Source organism: Colletotrichum paranaense (assembly GCF_030867605.1).
Source record: "Colletotrichum paranaense strain IMI 384185 chromosome Unknown Scaffold_2.1, whole genome shotgun sequence".
In the NCBI taxonomy this organism is placed as follows: Eukaryota; Fungi; Ascomycota; class Sordariomycetes; order Glomerellales; family Glomerellaceae; genus Colletotrichum; species Colletotrichum paranaense.
The window spans coordinates 1,422,099-1,447,231 of NW_026848960.1; the positions used below are offsets into that span (position 1 = coordinate 1,422,099).

The following is a 25,133-nucleotide window of genomic DNA, read 5'->3' on the forward strand; positions in this document are numbered from 1 at the left end:
TGGCTGAAGCGTGTTTCTCAGGATTGAGTTTGCGAGGGATCCGGGTGCGAGGAGTTTGGTGCGGGTGTCCCGACTGCGTGGATAGAGTTTAGATTGGCGGGAGTCTCGGGAATTTTGGATGCTTGTTTATGATGATTTGTTGGAAACAGGTTTGTTGACGATGATGACAGGGAGGATGAGGGTGTGGGTGCTGTCACTGGCTTTTCAGATGGGTGAAGAGATGTGATGGATCTGTATTCCCAAGAGTTGAAGTTGGTAAAGGGGGTTGCGCCAAATTCTTATACTTGGGTTTTCTACACCCTTTTTCAAGTCAGCAGTGATCATGTCCGTTGATCTCCGTCCTCGTCCCAAAGTTTTGATCTCGATGAAGCTTGAAATTGCCGTCACCTCCGCTATACTCCGTTGAAAAAGCAAGTTTAACATGCGAACACGAAATCTGCGGGCATCGGACTTGGCGGAGTGATGACTCCTGAGATACCTTTTCGATCTTGATTTGAAGCCGGACCGAGGCTCGACTTACAAGAAAGTCTTCCGGTACCTTCGGTTTTCTGGAAAAGCCCGCCTCTTTTCGTCTGAAAGGATATTCAACATCATTTCGAAGTGCTGATAATGACCGAGTCCGAGCTCATCGACAGCTTGATTACGAGAACACCTACAAAGTCATCGCCAAGCTTGTTCCGAAGTAATCCGAGGCATGTTTTTCATCCAGCCTATGTGATGAGTCCTGATGTCGCTCTTCAATCTCTTTCTCCCAGATATTCGAGTTCACCATGCTACAGAGTTCATGAAAACTCCGAGATTCGAGGCGGCGTCATTGGAAAGTCGACTCGACTCGAGCTTGAAGTCCGGCATCCAATATCTTGCATACTTTCCGTGACGTCACGCCATTTTGACACCAGATGGATATCAAGTAATAGCGGTTACATCCGTCATCGTCTCGATTCTATAGACCGCACATGTGATCTAGATTCTTTTTGATTATCTGCTGTTGCCTGAGATCACTGTATCATAGCATGCCGGCTGCACGACTCAACGCCCACAAAGTTACGAGTGGACAGAGCGCTTTGCTGAGAGGTCAGAGTGTTTTGATGTTTAACCTGGAGGCAGACATATTGTGTCGGGTCGGAATCGTCAACTCAAAATCGGAATCAATTTTATCTACGTTTCAAACTTTGATTCGTAGAAATCGTGACAACAATGACAAAGGTATATCGCAGGCGAATGCCAGTGTTGGAAGATCTTTCGATACATGTGAACTATTGCATACTACATTTTGAAATATGCTTAAAGTCTCCCATTGGAGTGTCAACTATCTCACTGGGCTTTCTAATCAAGCTAGGTTGAGAGCTACAAGGATAACTTATGCTTGTGCTGTTCACAGGGGTGAACCAAGACTACAATGGACCTCTGACCCTACGCTTGTCTCATCATGCGAGCGCTCGATAGTGCATCAGAATTCTCTATCCTCAATTCCCATGAATCCAATTTCAGTCACCTGAACTGCCTTAACAGCATAATGGCTGAGTATGCTTAAGACCTAGGTTTAGTAGATACTGCATCAAAGCTTAGACAATCTGTCACTGCCATGCGCCGCGAGTCTAGGTCGCGCTGAAATGGAGATCCCTTCCAACTTTCCCTCGTTCCTCCATTTACCAATATACTCCAAGAAAGAGACCGTACCTTCAGCCCACACGACTCCCCGTGCCTGCTTGGCCCTCTCTCTAGGGTCGTCTGAGGCCGCTTGACCGTGTCCGTTGAAGTATCCCGGGGTACATCCCGCAAGCGATGAAAAGAACGGGGCCCTCTTCGCAACTTCCAGACTGTGCTGTTCCTCTGCCTCTCGAGTCACCTCGACGATGGCCCTTTGACCAGCACCGACTCGTTTCTCAGCCTCGGAGACGATGTACGTGACATGTCGAGCAATGAGACCCAACATGAACACATTGTTGCCCGTGATGGTACCCTGAGACGTACCAGAGAAGAAGAGGTTGGGTAACTCGTTCGTGAGGTATCCATGCAGTGTGGCAGCGCCGTTGCGACGCCATTTGTCGTCCAATGAGATGCCATTACGTCCGAGAACCTCGATGCCGACTCGTTCTGCTGGACTGCCTCCCGTGCGACCACCGGTGACGGAATAGCCTGTGCTAAAGATGATGACGTCGACGGGATACTCCTCACCGGCGACGACGATGCCTCTCTCTGTGGCGTGAGATGGTCCCTTGCCGTTGGTGTCGAGGAGATGTACGTGCGGCTCGTTGAAAGCCTGTAGATATTCATCGCTGAATGTTGGACGTTTGCACCAAGAGGGGTACCAGGGCTTCAATTTCTCCGCGGTAGCTTCATCGTTGACGATGCTGCTGACTCGAGCGCGCACACGTTCCATATGTGGCAGGTCCAAGGCGTGGAACCAGGTGGCCCTTCGGTCTTGGTCCCCAGGGGAGGGATTGACGATGCCATGGGCGGGCGAACCCATGACTGCGGAGTAGGCTGGCATATCGGTCCAGCCATCGTTGACCAGATTGGACTGGCCTGGCAAGATGGCGTTTGTCATGTGTCGGTTCAAGTTGATTTGTCTCTCGAATTGCCAACCTTTCTTCCTCGCGACTGTAGCTTTGAAAGTTTCGGGGTCCGTGTCTTGTTGACCGCGTTGCTTGACGTAGGCCGGCGTTCGCTGCACCACGTACAACTTCTTTGCAAACTTGGCGAGCGTGGGGATTGCTCCTATGGCCGTTGCAGCCGTGCCGACTATTGCGACCCTCTTGTCTCGCAAGTTGGTGAGTGTTTGATCTTCTTGAGATCCGCCGGTGACATCATAGTTCCATCTGGACGTGTGGAATATATCCCCTTTGTAGGAAAGAAGACCGGGAATCTTTGGCACTTGTGGCTTTGTGAGAACACCCGCGGCCAGGTAAACATACTGTGCCTGGATCTCTTGCTTGATCACAGGTTCTCCAGGACCACGTCTCTCAGAGAGACTGATATTCCAGAGTTCCTTCTTATCGTCCCACTGCACACTACGCACGTCAGACCGGAACAGAGTCTTGTCGTCAAGCTTCCATCGCGACGCAATGAGTTCCGCATATCGTCGGATTTCCGCGGCCGGGGCGTACTTCTTGGTCGGGACGTAACCAGTTTCCTCAAGAAGAGGTAGATAGCAATAGCTCTCGAGGTCGCAGTGCAGTCCAGGATACCGATGCCAGTACCAAGTCCCGCCAAAACCGCCAGCCGCATCGACGATTCGTATTTCGTCTGCGGTTGCAACACCAGATTCAATGAGGTTTACCGCGTACAGTAGGCCTCCGAATCCGGCTCCTAGAACGAAAAATCGGGTATACTTGGTATCGCGGAATGGCGATGGTTTGGCATTCAGTCTTGCGTGATCCGCCCACGGATCATCGAGAAGTGAGTGTAGTCGATCCTCTGAGGCTTCGTTGAGGGGTTGAAATTGTGCAGAGCCTTCTGGTCTCAGCCTCTTCTCTGCTTCCTCGGCATACTTCCTCCTGACAGCCTCAAGCTTTTTGGCGTCAACGTGAGAGACGGGGTCTTGCGGTGCGGGTGCCGACATATTTTGTGTCGCGTTTGAGCTTCTTCAATTGAGTCGAATGGAAGAGGTGATGTGAGACTAGTGGCAGTGACAAACTTACGTACAACAACTACTACAAAAATCACACTTGTTCACCCCTTGATCTCGATCAAATTATCTCTGGCTTTGACTTCATATACTCGCCGCTGTTGCTGGCCCGCGTTTGGATGATAAGGCAAGCCGCACGCCATTACAAGGCCTTCGATACGCCATCGTTCCTCGATCACACAAGCTGCAAGCGTTCGCACGAATACTGGCATCACAAGTCCGACATCGCTTTCCACACAAGTGCATAGATCATTTAGCCTGCAATTTTGACCAATCGGCCAATCTAGTGACATGCCGGATCACTGATTTGGCTGTGTGTGAGTGTTGGTATCCCTTTCGCAGGGTAGTTGATTCGAACCGATGAGTTCCGTGGGCGACGGAGATGTCAGAATGACTGTATTGGGTAATTCTGCGTAGTGTGTCAAAGGAACACGAACAAGCGTAGGTCGGATGGGCAGCTGGGATGGAAGTAGGGGCTGTAGGTGGTTGGTCCCTGCGCGGCCGCCCTTCGAGGTTGAATTGGACTTCCAATCCGACAGTGAGGTCTTGAAAGTTTCTATCTCAAGAAGAGACTCATGGAGCAGGTTGCAGGCTTATTGCAGGCTTACAACAAAAAACATGCTTGTTTCCAATTTGATATACCACATCACGATGGTTCTTCTTGACTTGGAACCAATTCCTCTTCAATCGTAGCGTATCGGTCTCATTACTCCCGGTGACGTTGGCGGGTCTTTGTTGTTAATCCTACATGATTTCCTCGGAATCTGTGTCTCTCTATGAAAATTTTGTTATTTGCGCCTGCCATAGTTCAGGCATGGCAACGGCATAAAACTCCCCAGCTTATCCAAGAGACCGTACTCAACTACAGATATGTCGATCTACGATCAATTACTGTAGACTGTGGCTAATCCTCGATCCGCTGTCAATCGTGAATGTTTCGCCGGCCCTAGGCATCAGTCCCCACTTCATGATAGCGCCGACCCTACTCGTTCCATCACTAATTAGGGACCAGTACTTGTGCCCATGAGCCTTGGGACAAAGTCTCCTTTTTCACTGCTGTGAAATTTTCTCCCATCGTCATCGCACAGCTTGAATGTTATGTTGCTTCCTGATCGAGTCTGAATAAGTCAACATCAGAAAGTATTGTGATGCAACAATGTGTCGCGCCTGCGAGCGGCTCTCCTACGACCCATTCCCGGACGTTCCTTCAGAGAATGAGGGCGTCGAAGACGGCGACGAAAGTGAACCTCAACTTCACCACGCACCAGTGATACCACTCAGGCGTAAACAGCTCACTACAATCGAAATAGTAGTAACCCCTGCACCGAGCTACGACGGCACTCCGATTTTCGCAGCATATTCGAAACCCACAACCGTTCAGCCAGACGACTGGAACTATTCGTACCAGCGACAAGCCCCTTTTGGTATGGCGGTCTATGATATCACCCCAACAGCAACCCCAACCCAGGCCGCAAAGATGGCGCACGCTCTCTCTCGTCGCGCCAGGCGTCACAATCGCGAATGGGGACGGGACAGGATAGAGGTTGTTTGCTTCCCTCTTCCGTCCCACCTGACCTACCAAGAGCGTGCACAAGCATGCATTGATCATCACGGGCACGAAGTTCGGAACCGTGCCGTAATGGACGACATTGATGACGCCAAGTTCTGGTTTCTCCCCGAAGACTTTAACAACGAGTGGTATTCCCGCAGCATCATCGTCATCGACCGACTGGAGAACACTTGGGAGGACTCTTTTGGTTATGACGACAGGACGATCGAACACGAAGATGAGAATTCTGGAAGTTCATTTGGCAGTTTTGCAACAGTCCGCTGGCGGCCGCGCGAGGAGACCTGGGGATACTACGAAGATGAGCTTCGTCCGGAGAGTCGAGTAATCATGAGAAAGTATGGGTTGGAGAGTATCGGCAGGATGCTAGGACTTGACGGGATTGGCAATAGTATCAGGGGCTTCTACGAACACTTCGCGCCTGATGGGGTTTTGGATCGAGAGTTGGCTGTCGCCAGAACCAGGTAGGAATCGCCAACCCATCTGCCAACTGGCGTACAGAACTGATCGATATGGTTGTAGAAGAGTTGATGCAAGACAAAATCCATTGAAGGAGAAACTGGCGAGAGTGATAAGGCAGGCTTGCTCCATGGACTAGAAGGCTTGCCGTGGTTTTGGGTACATATTCCATCCCAGTTGATAAGTAGCATGTTGTTAGAGACTTGGTTCTACAGGCACCTTCATCTTAGAACTACAGTGGTAAATTTGTTCTCAGGACATTAGCCTGGTGATAGAGAAACCTGAGATAGGGGTATAGATTGATAAATCAGCAACAAAAAACTCCTACACCGACGCCTGCTGCGGCTAGCCTTCTGGCCACCTTCCCGTAACTCCTGCACAGAATAACAGTCGAAAATATTGCTCGTAGACAAAAGACCATAGCCCCAGCCGCTGACTTTCCTTGCCATGAAAGAAACGCGGTTACCCCTGTCTCAATAACCAAGGCCAACATAATGACGTGGCCCTTGTCACCACGCCCTTGAACACCTTGATGTTCCTTCTGTCGTTCTTTGTATGATTCCATGTAACTACTTTTGACTGCAGCATTGTGATAACGCAATGATGCTGTCGCAGATTTCAGGGTCTTCGTTTACAGGTTGGTCAAATGCGGTCGTCTGTCGAGTGCTTGCGATCGTGACTTCAACTTTTGACCGTTGGTGCATCACCAGACTGGTCGAAAGAATCCGTGTCGCACGCGATTCCCAGAATTGATGGAAGATCGAATCATCATCGTAAACAAAGTGTGCTCCTTACAGGCTTTGGTAGTCTGATGTGCGAGGCTTTGAGTTCTCATTCGAGGTCTTCGAGGTTATGTGGAAGCTGCCGAGCCATTTTCTAGCTTTCTTAGTGCCGACCACTTCCATATTGTCTCGCGTCTTCGAATCGTTACGTCCGCCAAAGCCGTCGTCTGTCTTTTCGGCTGATGCAGCCTTCATCTTTGCTTTTTCGAGAGCACGCTGTCTGTCTGCAGCGAGGGCCGCGTGGAGGGGTCTCTGGTTTCTTGGGTAGACTGGCATGGTTGTGAAGGATGTGAGGTGCCAAGCAAGATTTTGTGAACAATGTATAGGAGGTTTGTTGATGCGAATAAGAGCTTTTTCTTGTCTTTGATGGAGAACTGTAACTTCTTGTGAATAGGAACGACATCTGGTTGGAAGGGTGGCTTTGGTATTTATGGAACCGACCTGTACGCCAGGTTTGATGTTGAACAGGAACACATGTGAATGATTTCTAATTACTATAAGTTAAGCAAAACAAGTTCCCAAATCCCCCCTAGATCGCCATCTTGTCGCAAAGTGCGAAAGTCCTTTGGCAGCGTCCAATGTAAGCCTCGGACACACCGACCCCGCATACTCCGAAAGTCCGAAGAGCCGGCACAAGAGTCAGTAAGCAAAAAGCCAGCCATATGGTGGCGCTAACTCGGCTCCCACATGCAAAGTCAATTTCGGGGTTAGGAGAGGATCTTAAAGTGAACCAACCTTACTAAGTAGGAAGTTGACAATCTGCTTTCAACACATGCTCAGATCGATAGCAGCGCCAATCAGCATGATGTTACAACCTGTTGGATGCGCTACGCAACGTCATTCTCGCTTGGTGTTGGAATGTTACTTGTTATTAACACAACGTTTGACATCCTTGACGGCATAGGACGATACTTTCCACCAACTCGTTTTCATCACATTTTTAAGCTCCCGCCTTTGGTCATCTACTACCCAGGAAAGAGGCCATCGCCGATAATTGTTCGCCGGCATGTCTATTGAGCGCGCTTTGAACTTGACCAGCATCGCGGAGACGAGATGCCTCTACGATGACTGGGCCGAAAATTACAATCGCGACCTGCTAGGTGCAGACCAAGATTACGTCGCACCAGTCCTTGCCAGCGAGCAGGTCGTCAAGTATGTCGGTCCGTCTGCTATTGCAACGTCGAAAATCCTAGACGCTGGGTGCGGAACAGGCCTTGTCGGAGTCAATCTCGCGAAGCTCGGGGCCACGCAGATAGATGGCGTAGACCTCAGTCAAGGAATGCTCAAGGTCGCCGAGAGATCTGGTGCATACCGGTCTTTGAGCACGACAGACCTCTCCCAGCCCTTGACCCAGGCCTCTGACTACTACGATGTCGTTGTCTGCGTCGGTACGATGACTGAGGGTCATGTAGGGTCCGAAGCTTTTGACGAGTTTGTTAGGATTGTTCGCCCTAGCGGATTCGTTGTCGCAACTGTGTACGAGACTGTGTGGGAGAAGAATGGCTATAAGGAAAAGGTGACCTCTCTTGACAAGCTGGAAAAAGTGAATCTCTTGAGCGCCCAATTGGAAGACTATAGACGTGGAGCGCGTGCGGTCATGGTTATTCTTCAAGTACGGTGATGTTAAGGGATAGTCCGGAAAGGTTCAACGAAAGATCTTATGAGCTCCCTTAGAGGAGTTTACGGCTGTGAGAAATCGGCAGTAACCGTTGCTAAGAACCATTTCAGTCAGACAAGTCTTCATTGCATCATACCTACAGAGATACAGGAACTTGAGAGCAGGTCATCTAGAAGCCCAGACACTATCCCTCAGCCCAAGTTGGCCGATTCTGGAAAGTCAAAAGATTTTTAGCTGCCGGAATTTCAAGACTCAAGATTCATTACAGTTTCCTTCGCTAGCCTTACCCGGCGGAGATGCCAAAGCACAACACCAGAGCAAAGACCATGGGAGAGAACTAGCAGGCTAAGCGTCTTGAGAGCAATCTCACGAGCAGTTGGAAGACGCCCGAGGCAGTGGCTCACCTTTCATTTCGAAGCGTTCTCTGGACAGCGCACATGGCTGCTCCCGAGCCCGCCCCCTCGGCGCCGGGGAAACGGACAATAGAACGCTCGGCTTGAATACGTCGCCGGCGCCGCTCGAGTGCCTAGAAGCAAAGATTTCTATTTTCCTAATTTGGTTGCCCAATCAACAAATGCACAAGACCCGCCTTGCTAGCTCAATCGGTAGAGCGTGAGACTCTTAATCTCAAGGTTGCGGGTTCGACCCCCGCGTGAGGCTCAAATCCTCACCGCGATTGGCAAAGCCACTCTTCGGGTTCTTTCTCTTTTATTGTTCCTCGTTTTTTTTTTTTTTTTTTTATTGAAGATATTCTCTTTCTGGCGACCATCTCTCTTGTTCCCGTATAACATTGGCCGAAAAGGAAACGAAACATACTTTTAGCAAGTTGATTTCATAAAGATAAATTCATAATCCAGAAGAAGACCCAACGCGATCGCAGAAGTGACAAACGTTGTCGCCATTGGGTGCACACTAATACGCGCGAAACCCATATTCATGGTTCATGAACCATCACTGATACGAACACGCGACAACTGGCCATCCCTCCACAAAGTCGACATTATTCGTGCGTATCGCACAGTCGATGCCTTTGCGACACGGAGACGGTATTCATTCAAGGTCACAAAAGCAGGATCTTGGTCTGACCTAGATGAAGTCGGCAAGGTAAGCTGACTATGACCGTAACAATCACCATCTCTCACACGCTTCGCCCCCGTGCAGAGGTAATCCGCGGGCAAATACAACTCCCAACACTCTTACAGGGGTTTTGAGAACCTCACAGCCCCCCTCTTCTCTCTCCAGTCTCCACCTTCCCCTCCACACACGTACACACATTAGCGCCCAGCATCGCAAACGACCTAAGCGACCTGGTAAAACAACAATCATCACTAAACCTCCAAAGGTCAGAGCGTAGATATCGACGATCAAGGGTCCAGGCCTCGAAGTAAGCGAGATAAACACTGAAATCTGCCAAAAGGCACGCTAGGATAGCTGGGATAGATGCTGTTGATCATCCCGGGACGCAAATCCTCTAGCATCAACCCCGTCACGATCATCGCCGGCCCGGCCTCCCGAGGATCACCAAGTTTAAACTAGCGGGTCCTCCCCTCCCTTCTCTAGTGTAGACTCTACCCGGTACCGCGAGCAAGGGGTGGGAGTGAGTGAGTGGGCGGGCGGGGGAGAGAGAGATCTGAGCGAGTGGGAAAAATGGAAGGCGGAGGGGTTCAAGGGACCGTGAGGTTCGTTCTCGTTTAGTCGGACAGTTTCCGCCCCCAAGGACGGGCGGAAGATGACAGCCGAGCCGGAGGACCTTGAAGTTTGGTCAGTGCAAGCAATGTAAGACACATGGCACCGGGGAATTCCCGTCCAAAGAAGGGGAAAAACTGGAACTCATCATCTCGACACTGTTCGCGTTGGAAAGACATGTGGTGGAGGATGTGCAACTTTCAAGATGGACAGCTGCGGAAGGTTGAGCCGGACTAACAAAGTCTTGAGGCTCTGTAGAATGCAGGCAAACCTCTCCTCCCCTCTCCTCCCCCCATGCCCGGGCAACATCACCCATCCTTGACCAGAAAGACTTGGCTTTGGATGCCAAAAGGGAAGGAGGAAAAGAAGGTTTCCCCATGCTATCCTTGTGTCAAGTATGACACGCATCTGCCTCCGGTTCCCGCAACGACCGTGAGACTTGGCTCACTAGTCAGGGCACCACCATCACACATTGCAGGTGAGGGATCAGTATAGTAGAGTAGGGTGATGCTTACTACCTTCAATCGCTCGCTCGCGGGCCCCTCGTGGTGCTGGAGTGTCACAGTGGTCACGTAGCATCACCGAGCCTCCCATCCCAGCGACGCCTAGAGAAGACGATACCACCCTCCCCGAGCCCTCCCCTCCCTATCCTCCGTCTGTGAATTCTCCTCCTGTGTACTCCCGGGCTCTCTGGTCCCCAATTCCCTTACAGTCTCAGTAGTAACCCCTCTCCTCCGCCCCAGTCCCCCTCCTACGTACTCTGTAGATCGTGCTACGGGATAGACCTGTCACCGACGTCAAACTCAAGAAACACGCGATGAAGCTGTCCGCCGTGAGGTCGGTGCGGACAGGTTCTCTTCAAGACGTAGAGAAAAAGAGGCGCAGCAGCACTGCGATTCAAGAGAGAAAGACACGCCCACCCAGTGTAACCAACTACGTAGGATCCATCTCCACGATCCGTGAACTGTCACTTTGGTCCCTAGTGTAACAACACACGTGTCACCAGCTCTTGTCAGAAGCGCGAGATCACCTTTCTCCCAAGAACCCTCCAAGGGTGAAACCCCAGACTTAAGCCCCCGCCTGCGCCTCTCCTTCTCTCCCAGGGAAGGCCCGGGATGTGAAAGACAACCCGACGATCACATGGGTATGGAAGAACCTCGTTTCCACAGGTGGCGAGGAGTACCTAGACAGGATGATTTGAGTTATCGATGGCGGCTAGAGAAGGGGAAACTTGGGAAGAGGGGGACAGACAAGCCGGCAGAGCGGTCGCCAAGCCGGCATGCTGCCAAGAGAATTGGAACGGAGTTGCTGCCGAGAAAGCTCGTTGTTGATGTTTGCGAAGCCAAGCCTGCCTTGCCAGTGGTGTTGCGATTCTGACGGGTATGGTGTTCTAGATGGGAGTTCGTGGGGGTGGCCTCCAAAGCTGCGATTCATAGAGAGATTCCTTCTTTCCTGTCTCGTTTGCCGGTAGCCAAATCTTCAACGCTGAATCCCATGACCTCACGGAGACCATCCTGAGGCTGTTCGCCAGCTTTCGCAACACCTTACCAACGTTGCCAACCACCTAGACGACTCGAACTGCAAAATTGTGTAGCCCGAAAGGTCGCTGTAACTAGGCATTGGAGATCCCTCGCGATTAGTCCAGAATTGCTCGCCCCCGGCACTGCAAACGATGAATCCATCCAACTTCTCCAGATATCAACATATTCGTCACGATCCAGTAACGGCCCCAGGGGAAGAAGGATTGTTCATCATGGCCTGTAGTAGACAGAAACTCGCGAGTACCATGCCTCTGCGAGCCCCTCCGGCTCATTTCTTGCTTCATTTATACATAAAAAAGTGTCCTTTGTGCAAGAAAAAAAGGTTTCGGGTGTAATTGCACTTTCGTCCTTTTCCCCCAAACTCTCCGTACGACAACATAACCCCCCCTTTTGCAAGCCTGTGGTACAGTAACAACCAAAAAAATGGTAAAAAAACGAATATGATGAACAAGCAGCGATATGCCATATAGACAAAAAAAATCAGACCGATTCCAGCCCCAATTCATCCTCTCTGCTGGGTATTGCACCAAAAGGAAAAAAAGGCCCGGCCTCTTCCCCATCCCCTCCTTCCCCTCCTCGCTGTGCCGCGCCCATTACGAAAAACCATCCCTATGCCATAGCCCTCTTCTTTTTGAAGTGTTTGCATATCCATTTTTTTGTTTTACCCAGGCGCGGTCATCCAGCGAACCGGCCCATGAACAAAGAGGAAAAAAAAAAGCAACCGGGAATAAGCTTCTGGCCTACTTCCGTACCTACACCCTTTCTCGCCTCTTGCTGTTAAGATGGTGCATACATTAAGGTGTTAACGAATGGTTTGAGGGGGCCTGTATGGCTACTCCCGCTCAGAGTTTGTTGAGATCCAAATGATGGGAGGAAAAAAGAGAGAAAAAGGAATGATCGGAGCAAAGTAAATCTTTCAATAGAAGAAAGTTGATGAGAGAGAAGTTGAGTGAAGAAGGCGTTTTAAGCCCCTTGCGTCAACACATTATCGTACATCGGAATTCTTTCCTTGAATCCGGCTTGCTGTCATGGGGCCATCATGACAAAGACCCATTTGTAGGAGCCCGACATGGTATGCATGGCTTCATTTCCGTGACGTTCGTAAACAGTCATGATTTGTTGCCTAGTGTTTGTTTTGATGTAATGAAACATCATGAAGTGGTTGTTATGCAGCTTTTGGGGACCCCTATGGATAGGGCTCCGATCTACCGGCCTGCCCCGTGCTATGCAAGATTGAGCCGCTTCAAGAAGAGAGCATGGGGTTCGATTCTGAACCCCTGCCTCTCTCTAGATTATGTTTGCGATGCTCAACCTGTCCTGGGGCCGGCCCTTGGTGCTCGTTGTTGGGCTGTTGGTGCTGCTGCCTTCGCCGGGGCCAGGGATTATGCTCGGTAAAGTCGGCGTGCCTTCGGTCTTGATCCCGGCCGGTAGAGCAGATGTCCAAGTCGCGGATGTCGGCGTGGGCGTAGTGTTGCCCGAGGCCAGCCCTCGCAAGGCTGCCTCAAGGCGCTCCCACCCTCCCCACTCCTTGACTTCCTCCTCGCTCAAGCCAGTTCTTTGCTCAGCGCTGAAGAGCCCGCTGCTGGCACCGCCAGAAGCTGTGATCGATCCGGGGGAGGTCGGGGAGAGGATGGCCTCGCGCTCGCCACCGGCCCAGACCCAAGCCGAGTCTGGCGCCGCCTGCAGATCGGCGCTGACATATGCCAGGAGCTCCTCATCCTGCATCAGAGCCTCCTGCAGCGGGGTAGGTCCGGAACGGCCATGGGGTGGAGGAGGTGGGGCAAATGGTTTCGGAGGCGTCGTGCGGGCGACAAATGCCGCATACTCGGAGCGCTTTGTGCCTAGTGTAGATACGAAGAAGGCGAGGAATCGTCCACAGGGGATGGCAACATCGCGTTTCGAGTCTATGGTTGCTAGAGCACGCAGACACGTCGTTGCATGGTCCCAGTATCCTGCCAGAAGGAGAAAGAGGGCACAGCGGAACGTGTGGGTGGTGAGGAGAGCAGTAGCGCCGTCGGCAAGGGTCGGGGTTGCACGCGAAAGGAGCGACGCTGTTTCAAGAGCAATGTGAGTACATTGCTCCATGGCAGCAAGACGTACATCGGACGGGCAAGTCGGAGCCAGGTTGTGGCGGTGTAATGCGAGACGAGCGTGGAGAAGGTAGGTGTAGGGCGTCAGGAGGTGAGGCGATATTTGCCCTGTGCTGGCTGTGTCGCATACTTGAGGGAACTGTGCATGGCAGGCGTTGAAGTGCGTCTCGAAGGTTGCGAGCCTGGTGGGCACCACGATCGGGGCAGCCAGTGTCTTGCTCAAAGAAGAATATGACCTGACGACGTTGATAACAGCCAAGAGGGAGTGGTTCAGGGGCTCGCGGCCGGGAGGAACCATAATGCCTCCCTCGTGAATATAATGGTCGTCCACCGGGGCCGGGAGCGACACGTCGCAGTCAGTGTCGTCGATTAGCACCGGGCGGCCGAGGTCGAGAGCCAGACTTCTGTCCAGTATATAGATCGTCCACCATACCCGCCGTCGCGTTTCGCCTTCAATCACAGGCCACGGTCCGGATTCCGAGTACAATCCCAAGTCTTGTCCAGCTCGTACTGCCGTGCCCAGCCATGTCCAGGCAGCAGACTTCTGGTTCATCTCGTTGAGACAGAGAGTAACGAGAAGCAGTGCGCGTACGTTGTCAAGGACGTAGTCGTTGTTCCAAGGGTCGATCATGCCCCTGGCAACTTCCAGTAGTTCCGCCGCCCGGAATGCGCGATGGGGATCCTGGGTGAATAGGCTGCCGAGTGCCAGAGCCGCGAAGAACGTTGATAACCATGCCGGCTGCACAGACTTCGTGTTGCCGATTCTGTAGAGGTCTTCGACTCCCAGCTGAAATGTTGGCCAATGAAGGATAGGGAACATGGTGTGCGCGGAGCCGTAGTACGTGTGCAGGAGCTGGTCAGTCGTCTGCCTGGGAGGCAAGTCTGGTCTCTGAGGATCAAACAATGGCGTCGAAGGTGCCTGGCGGTACTGAGCAGGTGCTTTCCAGATGCCTCTGGAGAAAATGCGCATATTCGATCTTGCCCGCGCCAAGTCGTGAATAGGGGCTGGCCGCTTTCTTCGCTTGATCTCGACTCCTAGCTCCGGTAGCTGAAGGGGCAACTGCTCAAGACCATCCGGATCCACGTCCATCGCACCGTCCCGCTCCTGGAGCGCTCTCTTCAAGTTGAGATTGTCCCGCCTGAGGCGTTCCATCTGCTTCTCTAGGTCCTGCACCTGCTTGATCGAGGACATCCGTCGGTTAGTCTCTTTTGTAAATTGGCACTTGACATTGCGGCTTGAACACTCCGAACAACTCGTTGTCTCTGTAGCGTCGCATTTGACCTTTCTCTCACGGCATGCATCGCAGCTCGGGTCCTTCCTTCTCTGCCTGTACGCCCTCTTCTGAGCTTGGGAAATTGGGGGTAGTGAAGCTGTTGACGGGCCAGGTGTGCTTGCCACGGAATCGGCCGATGGCAGAGAGTCGCGGCCCATCATTGAGCCAGCAGTCACTGGTGTGTAAGGCGTAAAGGCGTTTTGGTTCATTGGCGGTAGAGGTGGGATGCCAATGGGCTGAGGAGGTGGTGCCGCAGTTGTTCTCGCTCCAGTGTTCATCAGACCTCGCGGGATGTACTGGGCAGGTTGTCTCGGAGATGTGGCAGAGGAGACTGAAGATGAGTCGTACGACCTCGTGGAGGGATTAGGAGATCGTGGATATGGGTTGTGCGACGACGCAGCCATGGCGGAGCGCGGTTCAACGGACCAGTGCTCGTGAGTCTGGTTCAAAGAAGACTCCACAGGCTCCCCTAGTCGGTGGACGGTGGGCAAACGGCGCTCCACGAACATACAGACGGTTTGTCGAGTCCTGCGGTTGGAAGGTTGCCGTACTGGACCCAACACACGGTTAAGTGTTCCGAGGAAACTCTTTGGTGCGCAATACGGTATCCTCCGGGAGAGCGAGTGCCGTGTTCTACAGGTTGAGCCTTCCCAAGATTCGTATCTCTTCGCGTCCGGGCAACGAGGGCACAGCGGTTATCTTTGGCGATGTTGAAGCGTACCCGTTGTGCTGTAGCTCTGTGTGACCCAAAGCCGGCTAGATTCCTAACGTCCAATGACTTGCTTGTCTGAGCTCCGCCTTCCGAGTACAGGACTGCAGAGAAGACAAGAAAGAGGCCCGGCTGCCGTGCTGTCTGATACAACTGTCGAAGATGCTGACACCAAGTGGCATCTGTTACGCAGCAGCTTGATTAGCGTGTAGACTCTTCGTGATCCGTCGAGAGGATGCCAGCTTGTATGATATATGCAAACAGCGAGCAAGATGCTAAGCAGCCGTAGTCAAAACGAAAGAGGGCGGCGTGGGGTCGTGGAGGATGGAAGCCGGTAGGGGAAACAAGCACCAGATGTAGGTTGCGCGGAGGGTAGAGAGGTGTAAAGAATGGCAAGCTGTGTGGCTCTGCGGGATGGTGGCAGAAATGTTAAAGACTAATAGCAAGCGGCGTCTGGTCGGAGCAACGAGGAAGCGGGTAAGGTAGACGGACAAGGGAGGCTAGGCAAGGCAAGGTATGGTGGTCTTGGGCCGTCATGTCACTCGACGGGTACAACACCGCCGGAGGTTTTAGTGACGATGGTTTGCGGTGCCCTCGAGGCTTTAGTTCTGGACTGGATCCGGGGCTCTCCGCGCCATGAAAGCAGAATCGGAAATATTATCTCTGGAGAGTGGTGGAGGGCTGGAAGGGATCCTTGCTGCCGCTGGGCCCAGGAAGCAAGGAGGAAGAACAGGGCTGTGGAAGATGCTCATCAACCAAAGTAACTAACGTGTTTCGACCGGAGAGTGGGCGCTGCTGGGATGCCAGGGTCCCGGTTCAAGAGAGCAGGGGGTCCAGGAACCTCGGACAAGTCACCAGGAAACCCCATGATCCCTGCCTTTAAGCGTCGACACCAAGGATTGGTGATGGCGAATCGGCAACAGCTTCGAAAATAAGGTCGCTGTGCCGCGACTCAATGGCATTTCCCGTCGAACAAGCCCACTTGGACTCGGCTGGGGTGCTTTTCTCAACCTCTTGCGTAGGAGGCAGGGGGGGCCAATGTGAACCGTGAACGTTGATGGTCCCCAAGACAAGGATTCGGGTTCAAAGGCTAACAAGTCGATATGGCTTGACTTGTATGATCGTGGGTACCACGCGTCGAGCTCCCTCGTCGGGAATTTTGCAACAGGTGGGCCGTACCAAGACAGGAGAAGCCGCTATAGATCCTGATCCAAAAGAAAACGGGCTCTGGGATGGAGGCACGTACGTATGTGGGTGAAATTTGCCCTTATGCAACCCTCACCCACGCTTAGAGGGGGGGAACTTGGGAAGAGAAGAGAGGGCTTCGAGGTAAGATGCAAAGGGTGTTGGGGTACAATGTGGATGGGTGTAATGAGCCCGTCGTTGGTTCGGCTGGTTTGCTAAGGTAAAATCTGCAGGAAACTCTTCCGCTTCTGCACTCGGTTGCAGGAGACTTGTTGTTGGAGGCTTGGAGCTGTTGAGAATCGACCGGCATTCTTTCGGGTTGTACCACTGACACTTTGGTGCTGTGGGCTGAGGGCGACTATTTTGGGACATGATGTGCATCGAAAAATCCTCCCAGCAATCTTTGCAGCAGCGTGCAGATGGGCCAACTTGGTCCAGGTCCTTTTCATTCTCCTCTTTGCATATGTCCCTCGTCTCGCCATCATCTTCTCTGTTTTATGAGGCCAGGCTGGATGGAGACAGCGCCGCAACAGAACAGCCGACAAACGAGCCGACCATAACCAGCCCGGGCGATGGACGTGCGCTTGATGAGAAGGGGCCGCTAAGCCGTTCGTCGGGAGCTATCGAACAATGATCATCGGGGGGTTTCGCTGCTACTGGCCACGGTGAGACTACGAGTCGATTGGGTGTTTGGGCAGGCATGGCCTTGGCCACGCAACCGCGTCCCGATCTTGTCATAAAATCTGGCATAAGGTAATGTCCGTGGCTGTGCTAACTAACGGTCGAGGTTCAGGGCGGGCGACTAGCCGATACCCGGGCCGGGTGAAGATGGGGTGCTGGCGATATGGACAGGAACAAGGACATATTCCGGCTCCAGACGGGGGGGAAACGAGACAAATGAAACATGTGGCATACGCACCAAACTTAACGGTTGACTTTGAGGCAAGCTTCTGTGTTCCAGACCGTTTTGCTAAGCTGCTGTTGATGAACGTCGGAATGTTTGCGGGTTACGAGGTGGTGTTCCGTGTCGACGTAGCGGCTTGTCCGCGGATTTCTGCAACGGCCAAGCACGTGGTGCATCTATTACTGACACCAAGAGGCAATAAGCATATCTCAGTGACAGGACAAATCCCCGACTGACGTTGATCTCTCCGAAGAACAACGTCGATGGACTGGCGCAGACAAGGTAAGAGTAAGGTACAACCAACCGGCTGCTGCTCAGTGCTGGAGGGTTTCTCAAACGCGAGGCGTTGGAAGGCTTTGAAAGCCCTGTGTCAAGGGAAAGGCTTGGTATCCGAACTGGGGTCCTCGCACTGCCTTGTGGTGCTGGTCGTACTTGTCGTGCTTGTCGAATGCCTGTCGACCAATTCGAGACTCTTCTCCGGGCTGTTGGCTAGGGGCTGAGATTGGCCGGGGGGGCTTCGTAGGAGCGGGAATCTGCACGTTGCCGCAAAAGATTACGGCCGGCTGTGCCCAGCGGCCACGCAACAGGCGTGATGTTGCAAGGGTCTGGTGAGCTCGTTGCTGCTGGTGACAGGGTGGAATGTGACGGATTTGACAGGCCCAAGGCCGACGGAACCGCTATGCGGCAACAAATGGGCTTCCTTCCAAAAATCTGTTCGCCTACGTTCCTTTCCCAGGGCAAGATCAACCAGCCAGCACCGGAACTGGAGGAGATGTATTGCAGTCTATTCAAGGTGGTCCTGACTCTGTATCTCGTAAAGAGAGAGCTGGGATCCAGACTTGAGCTGCGAGAGCGGCCCAGTATGTCTCGGCGTGTTAGTCAATGTCGGGTCCTTTCAGGGGAGCGCTTTTCCTGAGCTGACTGGAGGGGTCTTGAGTTAGGATTTGGGGCCACCGAAGTAGAACGTGTCAGGATTCGGGAGTCCCAGGACTGAAGGAGAATCGAACCTAACGACAAGGACCAGAGAGACGAGACCAGCTGTTGTGGAAATTTTGCAGAGTATTGTCCCTGCTGCGGCAGGCTGCGGTCGATGTGTGAAGGCAGCAAGGCTTGGCTAATCCGGCCTGCTGGTGCTGTATGCCTGGATGTTGCTTGGCGATGTCAAGTGAGGAACCTTCAGAGAATGACAAGATTCGGGACCAGTGTGATAATGCGTAAGGGTCAGGGGTGATAGAGGCTGACGGGGAGAAGCATGAAGATGCCCGTGATATGATGGTCGTCGTAAGATGGGTAGCGACAATAATGATCCCCAATTCCAGGAGAGAAGGTATAGCTGGTGAGATATGATTTTCTGGAAGGTAATGCAAAACAAGTCTGATGGGTTTGTAACGCATCTAAGCCTTGATCCTCGACTAAGAGACGCGAAGCTGAGAGACTGGAGACTCGGGGGGGAAGCCAGTGAGAAAGTACCATCACCGTGATATTAAGGCCAACGCCCGACAAATAAGCTCTACACTTTTCTTTGCCTGCATTGTAAGCCAACGAGGGAGGCAAAATACGGATACATCAAAGCAGTGACCGCCTGGTGCAAGAGACGCAACTGACCGGCCAGCGATCCCACGCACCAACGCGCCGGGGCCGGGACGGATCAGCATTTCCTGTGGTTGAGTCATCCCTGCACCGGGGTGTGGGTGAGCTTCTGTGCACCTGGCCAGCGTCTGTGTCTTGTCGTCCTGTCTTCTTTCTATCAAGGAGCCGATCAAACGCCGTCGGAAAGGGGAAGGTCAAAAGTAACAGACGGTACTAAGAATAAGCCATCGCTGGCGAGGGGAACGCTGAAAGTTGAGCTGGTATACCTCACACTACATCGTTCATCCTGCCGCAAGTGACAAGTGGCAGATGGAGATCAATGTTGGTCGAAAACCCCGCAAGCTCAAGTTATCAGCTTGGACATGAAAGTTGGAGCGGCCATGCGCGCCAGGGCCTCTCGAGGTTCTTTCCTGGGCCAGCATTTCGGACACCGTCCGTTACGTGAGGCACGAGGCAAAGACATGGCTTGCCGCTTGTCAATACCTGCGAGTCTGCGGCGGCGCGACGGCGGTGGTTTGCCTGTGCGCCAGAGAGGGCGTGGATGTCTTGGTTGCGCGGGACGGGTGATTCCCCAGGGCCTAAAAGCAACTGCGGTTTGGAGCGTCAAAGTCTTGTAAGTACCTGTGGCCTTGTGCCCGGCAGGACATGGTCGACAATGGCGTCAAGAAATCTGCGAGATTGGAATGACGCTAGCTCATCCCCCCCCCCCCCGGCTACGTGGTGGCCTGGTCCACATGCTTGGGATGTTGGGGCCGTGGAGCAAGGCGGTGCTAGGAGTTTGAGGAGATGGACTCGAGTCAAGGTTGGAACTGTATTGTCTAGGGTCAGGGTCCTTATCCTTGGCCGGTCTGTTCCTAAAGGGAAAACATCGGCGGGGAATCGGGACGGCCAGGATCCCGGGCAGGGATGTGAAAAGTAGTGAGAAGTTCAAGGTCCGTAAAACTCCAGAAGCCTGTGGCCTTTGTATGTGTCTTGATGTGATGATACTGATGACAACGTCTGTGCCGAAACTACCATCCCCAGTTGGAGTTGCCAATGTGGCGCTGCATTAGCCTCGCGCAAGCAAGTAACGGGCAATGTGAACAGATGAGAAAGAGGCATGCGAAAGATGGGATAAGACAATGCTCATGAGTTATTCTCAATACTAGTAGGTTTGCACAGTCGCTTCATGTTCGTGTGATATCGACCGCATTTGGCCAGGTTAAGTTGTGCTGCGTGCACCTCGCCTCTCAAGTAATGTCTCTAAAGGTAGGTGTCGAATAACAAGGTATCTGAGTGCAAATTACGGCATTATTCTAGATTGTGGTTGTGATTTCGAACTAAACCGCTGGTAGCTTCTAGGGTGCCAGGTAGGTTCCGGGCCGTGAGACATCCTCGATTTTTCATGTCTGATGAAAAGAATGGGCGGCAGCAATCCAAGGCGGGAGGGGGAAACTCAGCCGTTCTACCGGCGGCGTCGGCCGGGGAGAGGGCGGCAGACCAAACGGACCTCCACAGCGGGCTGGTTGAGTTCCGCCCACAAGTGTGTGGGGCAGCGACCGGGATACGCAAACTCGCTTGGAGAAAACTGGTGAGTCGTGACGAGGTAACCGAAGCTAGACTTGGGCATCAACCGTTCGAGTTCAAGCTTCTTTCCTAGCGGCATCACCTTGATGCCGAAGCTGTACGAATTATGGTTGGCTTGACCGATGGACGGTGCTTAGTCGTTGACGGAAAGTGATGGGCACGGTGACGTGACAGCCCGATGTCATTGGAGAAACACCAAGGGTGGGAGCCTGGGAGGCGAGCGAGAGACAAGTCCCAAAGCCACCGGGCACTGGGGTAAAGACTGTCTGCACTAAAGTTAGTTGTATTCCGTACTACGTACACAACTTGGTGCGGACACCATAGTGGCACTGCCATGGCATGTGCAGCTGCTCATGGCATCGCCAGTAACAGAATCAGGGGTTGTAGCGGTTGCCAGGACCAGGCCTTGACTCCGAGTTCCGAGCTGTTGCACGGGAGGGTGTTGAGCCGTGGAGCCGTCCCTTTTGGTGTATGGATGTCGCGTGTACAATGGAGATGGCGCGCTGTGTCTCGCGGGAAGGGGGCGGCACTCTCCCTGCAGAGGCGCTAGATAGGTATCGGACAGCTCTATTCTGTGTGGCTGACGGTGGAACAGAGAGAGAGAGAGAGAGAGGCTTTGACGGTCGACGTAGAGCGTACGCTCCAGAGTAAGGTTGGTTGGTGGCACACTGGCAGTTCTCAACTTGTGTAAAAGGTCCAGCCATGGAGCTTGTCTTGTGCTACCTAGTTAGTTCGAGCTTGTTAGTTCGTTCCCGGCAGTTTCAAGAGCGTCTCCGGCAGGCTTCTTCACTGTGGCTGACTGCCAGTTCTGGAGTCCAAGGTTGTCAAAAGCTTGGGATAGGGCGGTCAGACAGACGCAGTTTTGCTCATCAGCGTTCATCTGAGGAGGGATAAAGTTGAGAGTCTCAGTCCGAATGTCCCGCATGTGAATAGAAAGTAAAGCGGGAGCCAAGCTCGTCTGACAGTCGCAGGTTCCATAGTGCCCGGGCTGAGCTGGTTGACTTGAGAGTATGTCAAGAATAGCAACAACCAAAAAGTCATTTGGTGATTGCTTGTTTTGATTAATTAGGTGAAATCATGCCATTCCCAAACGAGAAACGACGAGTCGGAGAATTGAAGGGATTGACTATGGCCCCTTTGGAACAGACGAGAAAAGCGCAGACGTGAAGTTGTGAGCCTGATGAGGAGGCGGAGAGCTCAGACTTGGACGCCGTGCAGTGATAACGGTAAGCTCTGCGGTGATCCGGTGTGCTGGCGTGGAGGAAAGAGTTTTCTCTCCCACACACCCCCTCGGGACCCCTTCTCTACATTTGCCTCTTAGTCGTTGGGAACAGAGCTTCTAACCACATGTTTCTGTTCGGTATAGATGCCTATTGCGCGTGCACTGGGGATAAGGCGGCAAAGAAACAAGTGACATCCATGCTGGTAGACCCTTGTTAGTCGAGCAGAGTTTGTCCCCCTCTCGGCCCCAAGCGATGGTGGTGGTGTTGGTGTCGATGGTGAAGAAGGTGGTTGCGGGTTGAGGAGGGAACGAGATGGTGGTGCTAGGAATAGCACGGCATGCCCCGTGCCGGGCGAAGTACGGGATAACAACTCAGGTATCGATTCGTCGAGGCTTGTTGCCCCCTTGGATTCGTTTGGGCCATTGGACCCCCTCAGTCTACTGTCATGATTCGACTTCCCTGATGGACAGGAGTGACTCGAGCGTTGGTACGATTACTGGAGCATAACTGCGTATTCGTGAGGGCAGAGGAAGGGAGGGACTCGCAATATCGAGGCTGGAATCTGGAAGCTGGATGCTGGATGCTTGCTGCTGGGTGATGCCGGGATGGAGAGCAAATTTGCGTCGGCTACGTTGGCCGTAGTGTGGCAGCATGGAGTATCCGCAGCTCGCACAAACAGGTCGGCATTTGGTTGAATGAGGAGCAGGGAGGCTTGATGCAAGTGGGATGAAGATGGACAAGATCGGCGCCTCGTGGATAGTAAGAGATGGGCCAGAACTGAGCGCCGGGAATTTGAAGAGGCACCAAGGGCACCAAAGTGTGAGGAGTGGTGGTTGAGTTTGGTGAGTGCTTGTCAGAGTCAGAGGGAATTGCCCGCCCGTCTCCTGTCTACCTTAGGTACTTCACAGTAGGTACTCCTGTCTGCAACTCCTTCCCCCACTCCGCGTCCCGATTGAGGAGGACGGAGTACGTACTTCTCAAGGCTCAGGGTCGCTGTCACCCTGCCCGAATGCCTAAGATCCCCTGGCACTTGCCCTGAGCTGAGTCCCTGAGTGATGCCTGAGGCCTTAGGCAAGAAGTGAGACGATGGAAAAGAGGGGCGAGTGCGCGATGGGAGACCTGGGTAAAGATACGTATCTCACCGCGATACTTGGGTTGGAGTCCGAATGGGAATACTCCGTACCGGTACGGAGTATAGAACTGGAAGGAGAGCGTCCTTGGGTGGACGGGTGGACGGGATGATGTACTTCCGAGTCCAATATCTGATGGAAGGAAGGTAGGTACCTTACCTACCTACCTTTCAACCTCCCACTGTACCTTCCTTGCATTCCAACCGCAAGGAAGCACTTTGATGGCAATTCTCTTTGCGCGTTCTTCCTCCTCCTCCTTCACTGAACAATGACAGGCGTCAGACCATGGCTATAGTAGTCCGCTGTGGGCAACAACGATGAATTGCAATGTTGCAACGCTGCAATAATGGCCTGAGGTACGGTTGCAGAGAAGGGAATGTACCTTGCATGCGTGTGAGCCGTAGTATCCAGGCACGGAATACTGCTTCCATCGATGAGATTGACTGTGAGATCGGCGCCTGGAGCCAATGGAGCTCGGCAGACGGCACTTGCTTAATCTCCTGAGCCTTATGCGCCAATGGATCAAGGTCCATTACCTCGACGGTGGTCCTCTGGTATCTGACAGGCGTACCCGTATTGTAGGGTCCTCATCAACTTCAGCCGTCTTTCCATGATCCCAGGGGCCAGGACACCGGTGACCGGTGCCGGAGTCGTGCAAGGCTAAGCAGCCAGGTGAAGGGGGAGGGTGTCGTGGACTTGTGGGTGCTTTGCAGTGTCAGAATTTGTCTGTCTGCCCGGCGTGATTGCTTGAGATGAGGTCTCCAAAGGGCCACCGAGGCACCTACCTCCCTTACCTTACGTGTACGCACACAATTAAGAAGTGAGCCACTTCGGAGGTGAGGGACCTGACGGCATCTTAGGTAAGGTAAGGCATCTCAGACAGTACGGAGTACATGGCTACTGTGTAAGGTAGTCCCACAAAATGGAAAGACTCCAACAGTTCACTCTTTCCTACGAAGTAAACTTGGAGACTTGAGGTGGAGTGTTCCTTCCCTACCTAAGGTAATAGGGAACATGGAGCAGCTGCCAGGAACCTATCTTAGCTACGTACCTTGCCTTGGAGTCTGGACGAGAGTCTGGATTACGTACGCCACTAACCCCGAAACAGACTAGACATATGGCTCTGACAGGGAGATCCTCCGATGTGCCTCCGTATCCATCCCCAATCCGCAATCCACAACAGCTCCACGCTGTATACGTACCCGGTCTCGTTTCTTGACAACTTCAGACTTCCATGACTTCGACCTCTCACTATCAATCCACAAAGTCAACCCCGACCCTAGACGAAGCAAAAGCTGGAGCCGGACTTATGCACCTTGACCCGGCGGAACTTGGGTCTGGACGCTCGATGCATGCTGAAGCTACATTCGAAATGGACTGGCTGACTGGATCCCGATTCCCGGCTGCTCGCTTTGAGCCCATTCTTTCTTTCTACCAGATCCCACATCCCTCAGCGGTACAGTCATCAACCTTCTTCAAAGTCCAACCTCTCTACGCAGTATTCCTCCAACGGGCCCTTTCAACTAAGTGTACGGATACCCTTGCGGGCACTTCTTCATCCTCTCCAATTCTCGCAGTCCCTGGACACTTGCGAGCGCACTTTGCACCTACACACGGCCACATTTCCGGGTCTCACATAGTGTTGAACCAGACTCGGCAAACCTCTCCGTAGCAACTTGCATTCATATCGACATCAAGCCACGGTTCGTTGTTAGCTCAGCATGTTTTCCCTAAGTCGAGAATCAGGGGGAGGCTACATGTTAAGATACCTTACCTGCTCCAGAACAACTTAGATGCGACACATATGCCGGAAGCACAGCCGAACCCTGAGTTTTGAGCCGTTGACTTGTAGGCCGTCGATCTGCGACGTAGCTACGCAAGACAAACCTACGAGGACCACTTGGCACTTGCTCCGAGTCCGACGAGTCTCGAACCCACACCATGCTAGACCTTCTACTTGGCTTGATATTCCGCCTAGACCAGGACCTCTCTCACCATTGCCGCTGCTTCGCTTTCTGCCCACTCTAACTTGCTCGATACGATGCATGTGTCTGTCGTTTTCCTTTTCAGGACCTAGCAATCTCTCAACCTGCGGCTTGGGATCTGCATTGGCGATTCAGAGACGTGCATCAATCCCTTGACCATAGCTGGCAGCATCGATCTCTTTCCAAGGTCTAC

The 25,133-nt window shown here is 52.8% G+C and overlaps 5 protein-coding genes across 5 annotated transcripts; 2 read left to right on the forward strand and 3 right to left on the reverse strand.

The window, feature by feature from the left end:
- Nucleotides 1–1,558: 1,558 nt before the first annotated feature.
- On the reverse strand, nt 1,559–3,565 carry CPAR01_02361 (cyclohexanone monooxygenase; the record flags this gene model as incomplete). Its single annotated transcript, XM_060486649.1, has 1 exon — nt 1,559–3,565. The coding sequence occupies one exon, from the start codon at nt 3,563–3,565 to the stop codon at nt 1,559–1,561; it is 2,007 nt and encodes a 668-aa protein (XP_060353977.1).
- Nucleotides 3,566–4,787: 1,222 nt separating this feature from the next.
- CPAR01_02362 (uncharacterized protein) lies at nt 4,788–5,666 on the forward strand (the record flags this gene model as incomplete). The annotated part of the gene is made up of 1 exon (XM_060486650.1): nt 4,788–5,666. The coding sequence occupies one exon, from the start codon at nt 4,788–4,790 to the stop codon at nt 5,664–5,666; it is 879 nt and encodes a 292-aa protein (XP_060353978.1).
- Nucleotides 5,667–6,448: 782 nt separating this feature from the next.
- On the reverse strand, nt 6,449–6,715 carry CPAR01_02363 (uncharacterized protein; the record flags this gene model as incomplete). The annotated part of the gene is made up of 1 exon (XM_060486651.1): nt 6,449–6,715. The coding sequence occupies one exon, from the start codon at nt 6,713–6,715 to the stop codon at nt 6,449–6,451; it is 267 nt and encodes an 88-aa protein (XP_060353979.1).
- Nucleotides 6,716–7,445: 730 nt separating this feature from the next.
- CPAR01_02364 (Methyltransferase domain-containing protein) lies at nt 7,446–8,060 on the forward strand (the record flags this gene model as incomplete). The annotated part of the gene is made up of 1 exon (XM_060486652.1): nt 7,446–8,060. The coding sequence occupies one exon, from the start codon at nt 7,446–7,448 to the stop codon at nt 8,058–8,060; it is 615 nt and encodes a 204-aa protein (XP_060353980.1).
- A 4,511-nt stretch (nt 8,061–12,571) lies between these two features.
- On the reverse strand, nt 12,572–15,157 carry CPAR01_02365 (fungal specific transcription factor domain-containing protein; the record flags this gene model as incomplete). The annotated part of the gene is made up of 1 exon (XM_060486653.1): nt 12,572–15,157. One exon carries the CDS (start codon nt 15,155–15,157, stop codon nt 12,572–12,574), a length of 2,586 nt encoding a protein of 861 aa, XP_060353981.1.
- Between the last annotated feature and the right edge of the window lie 9,976 nt (nt 15,158–25,133).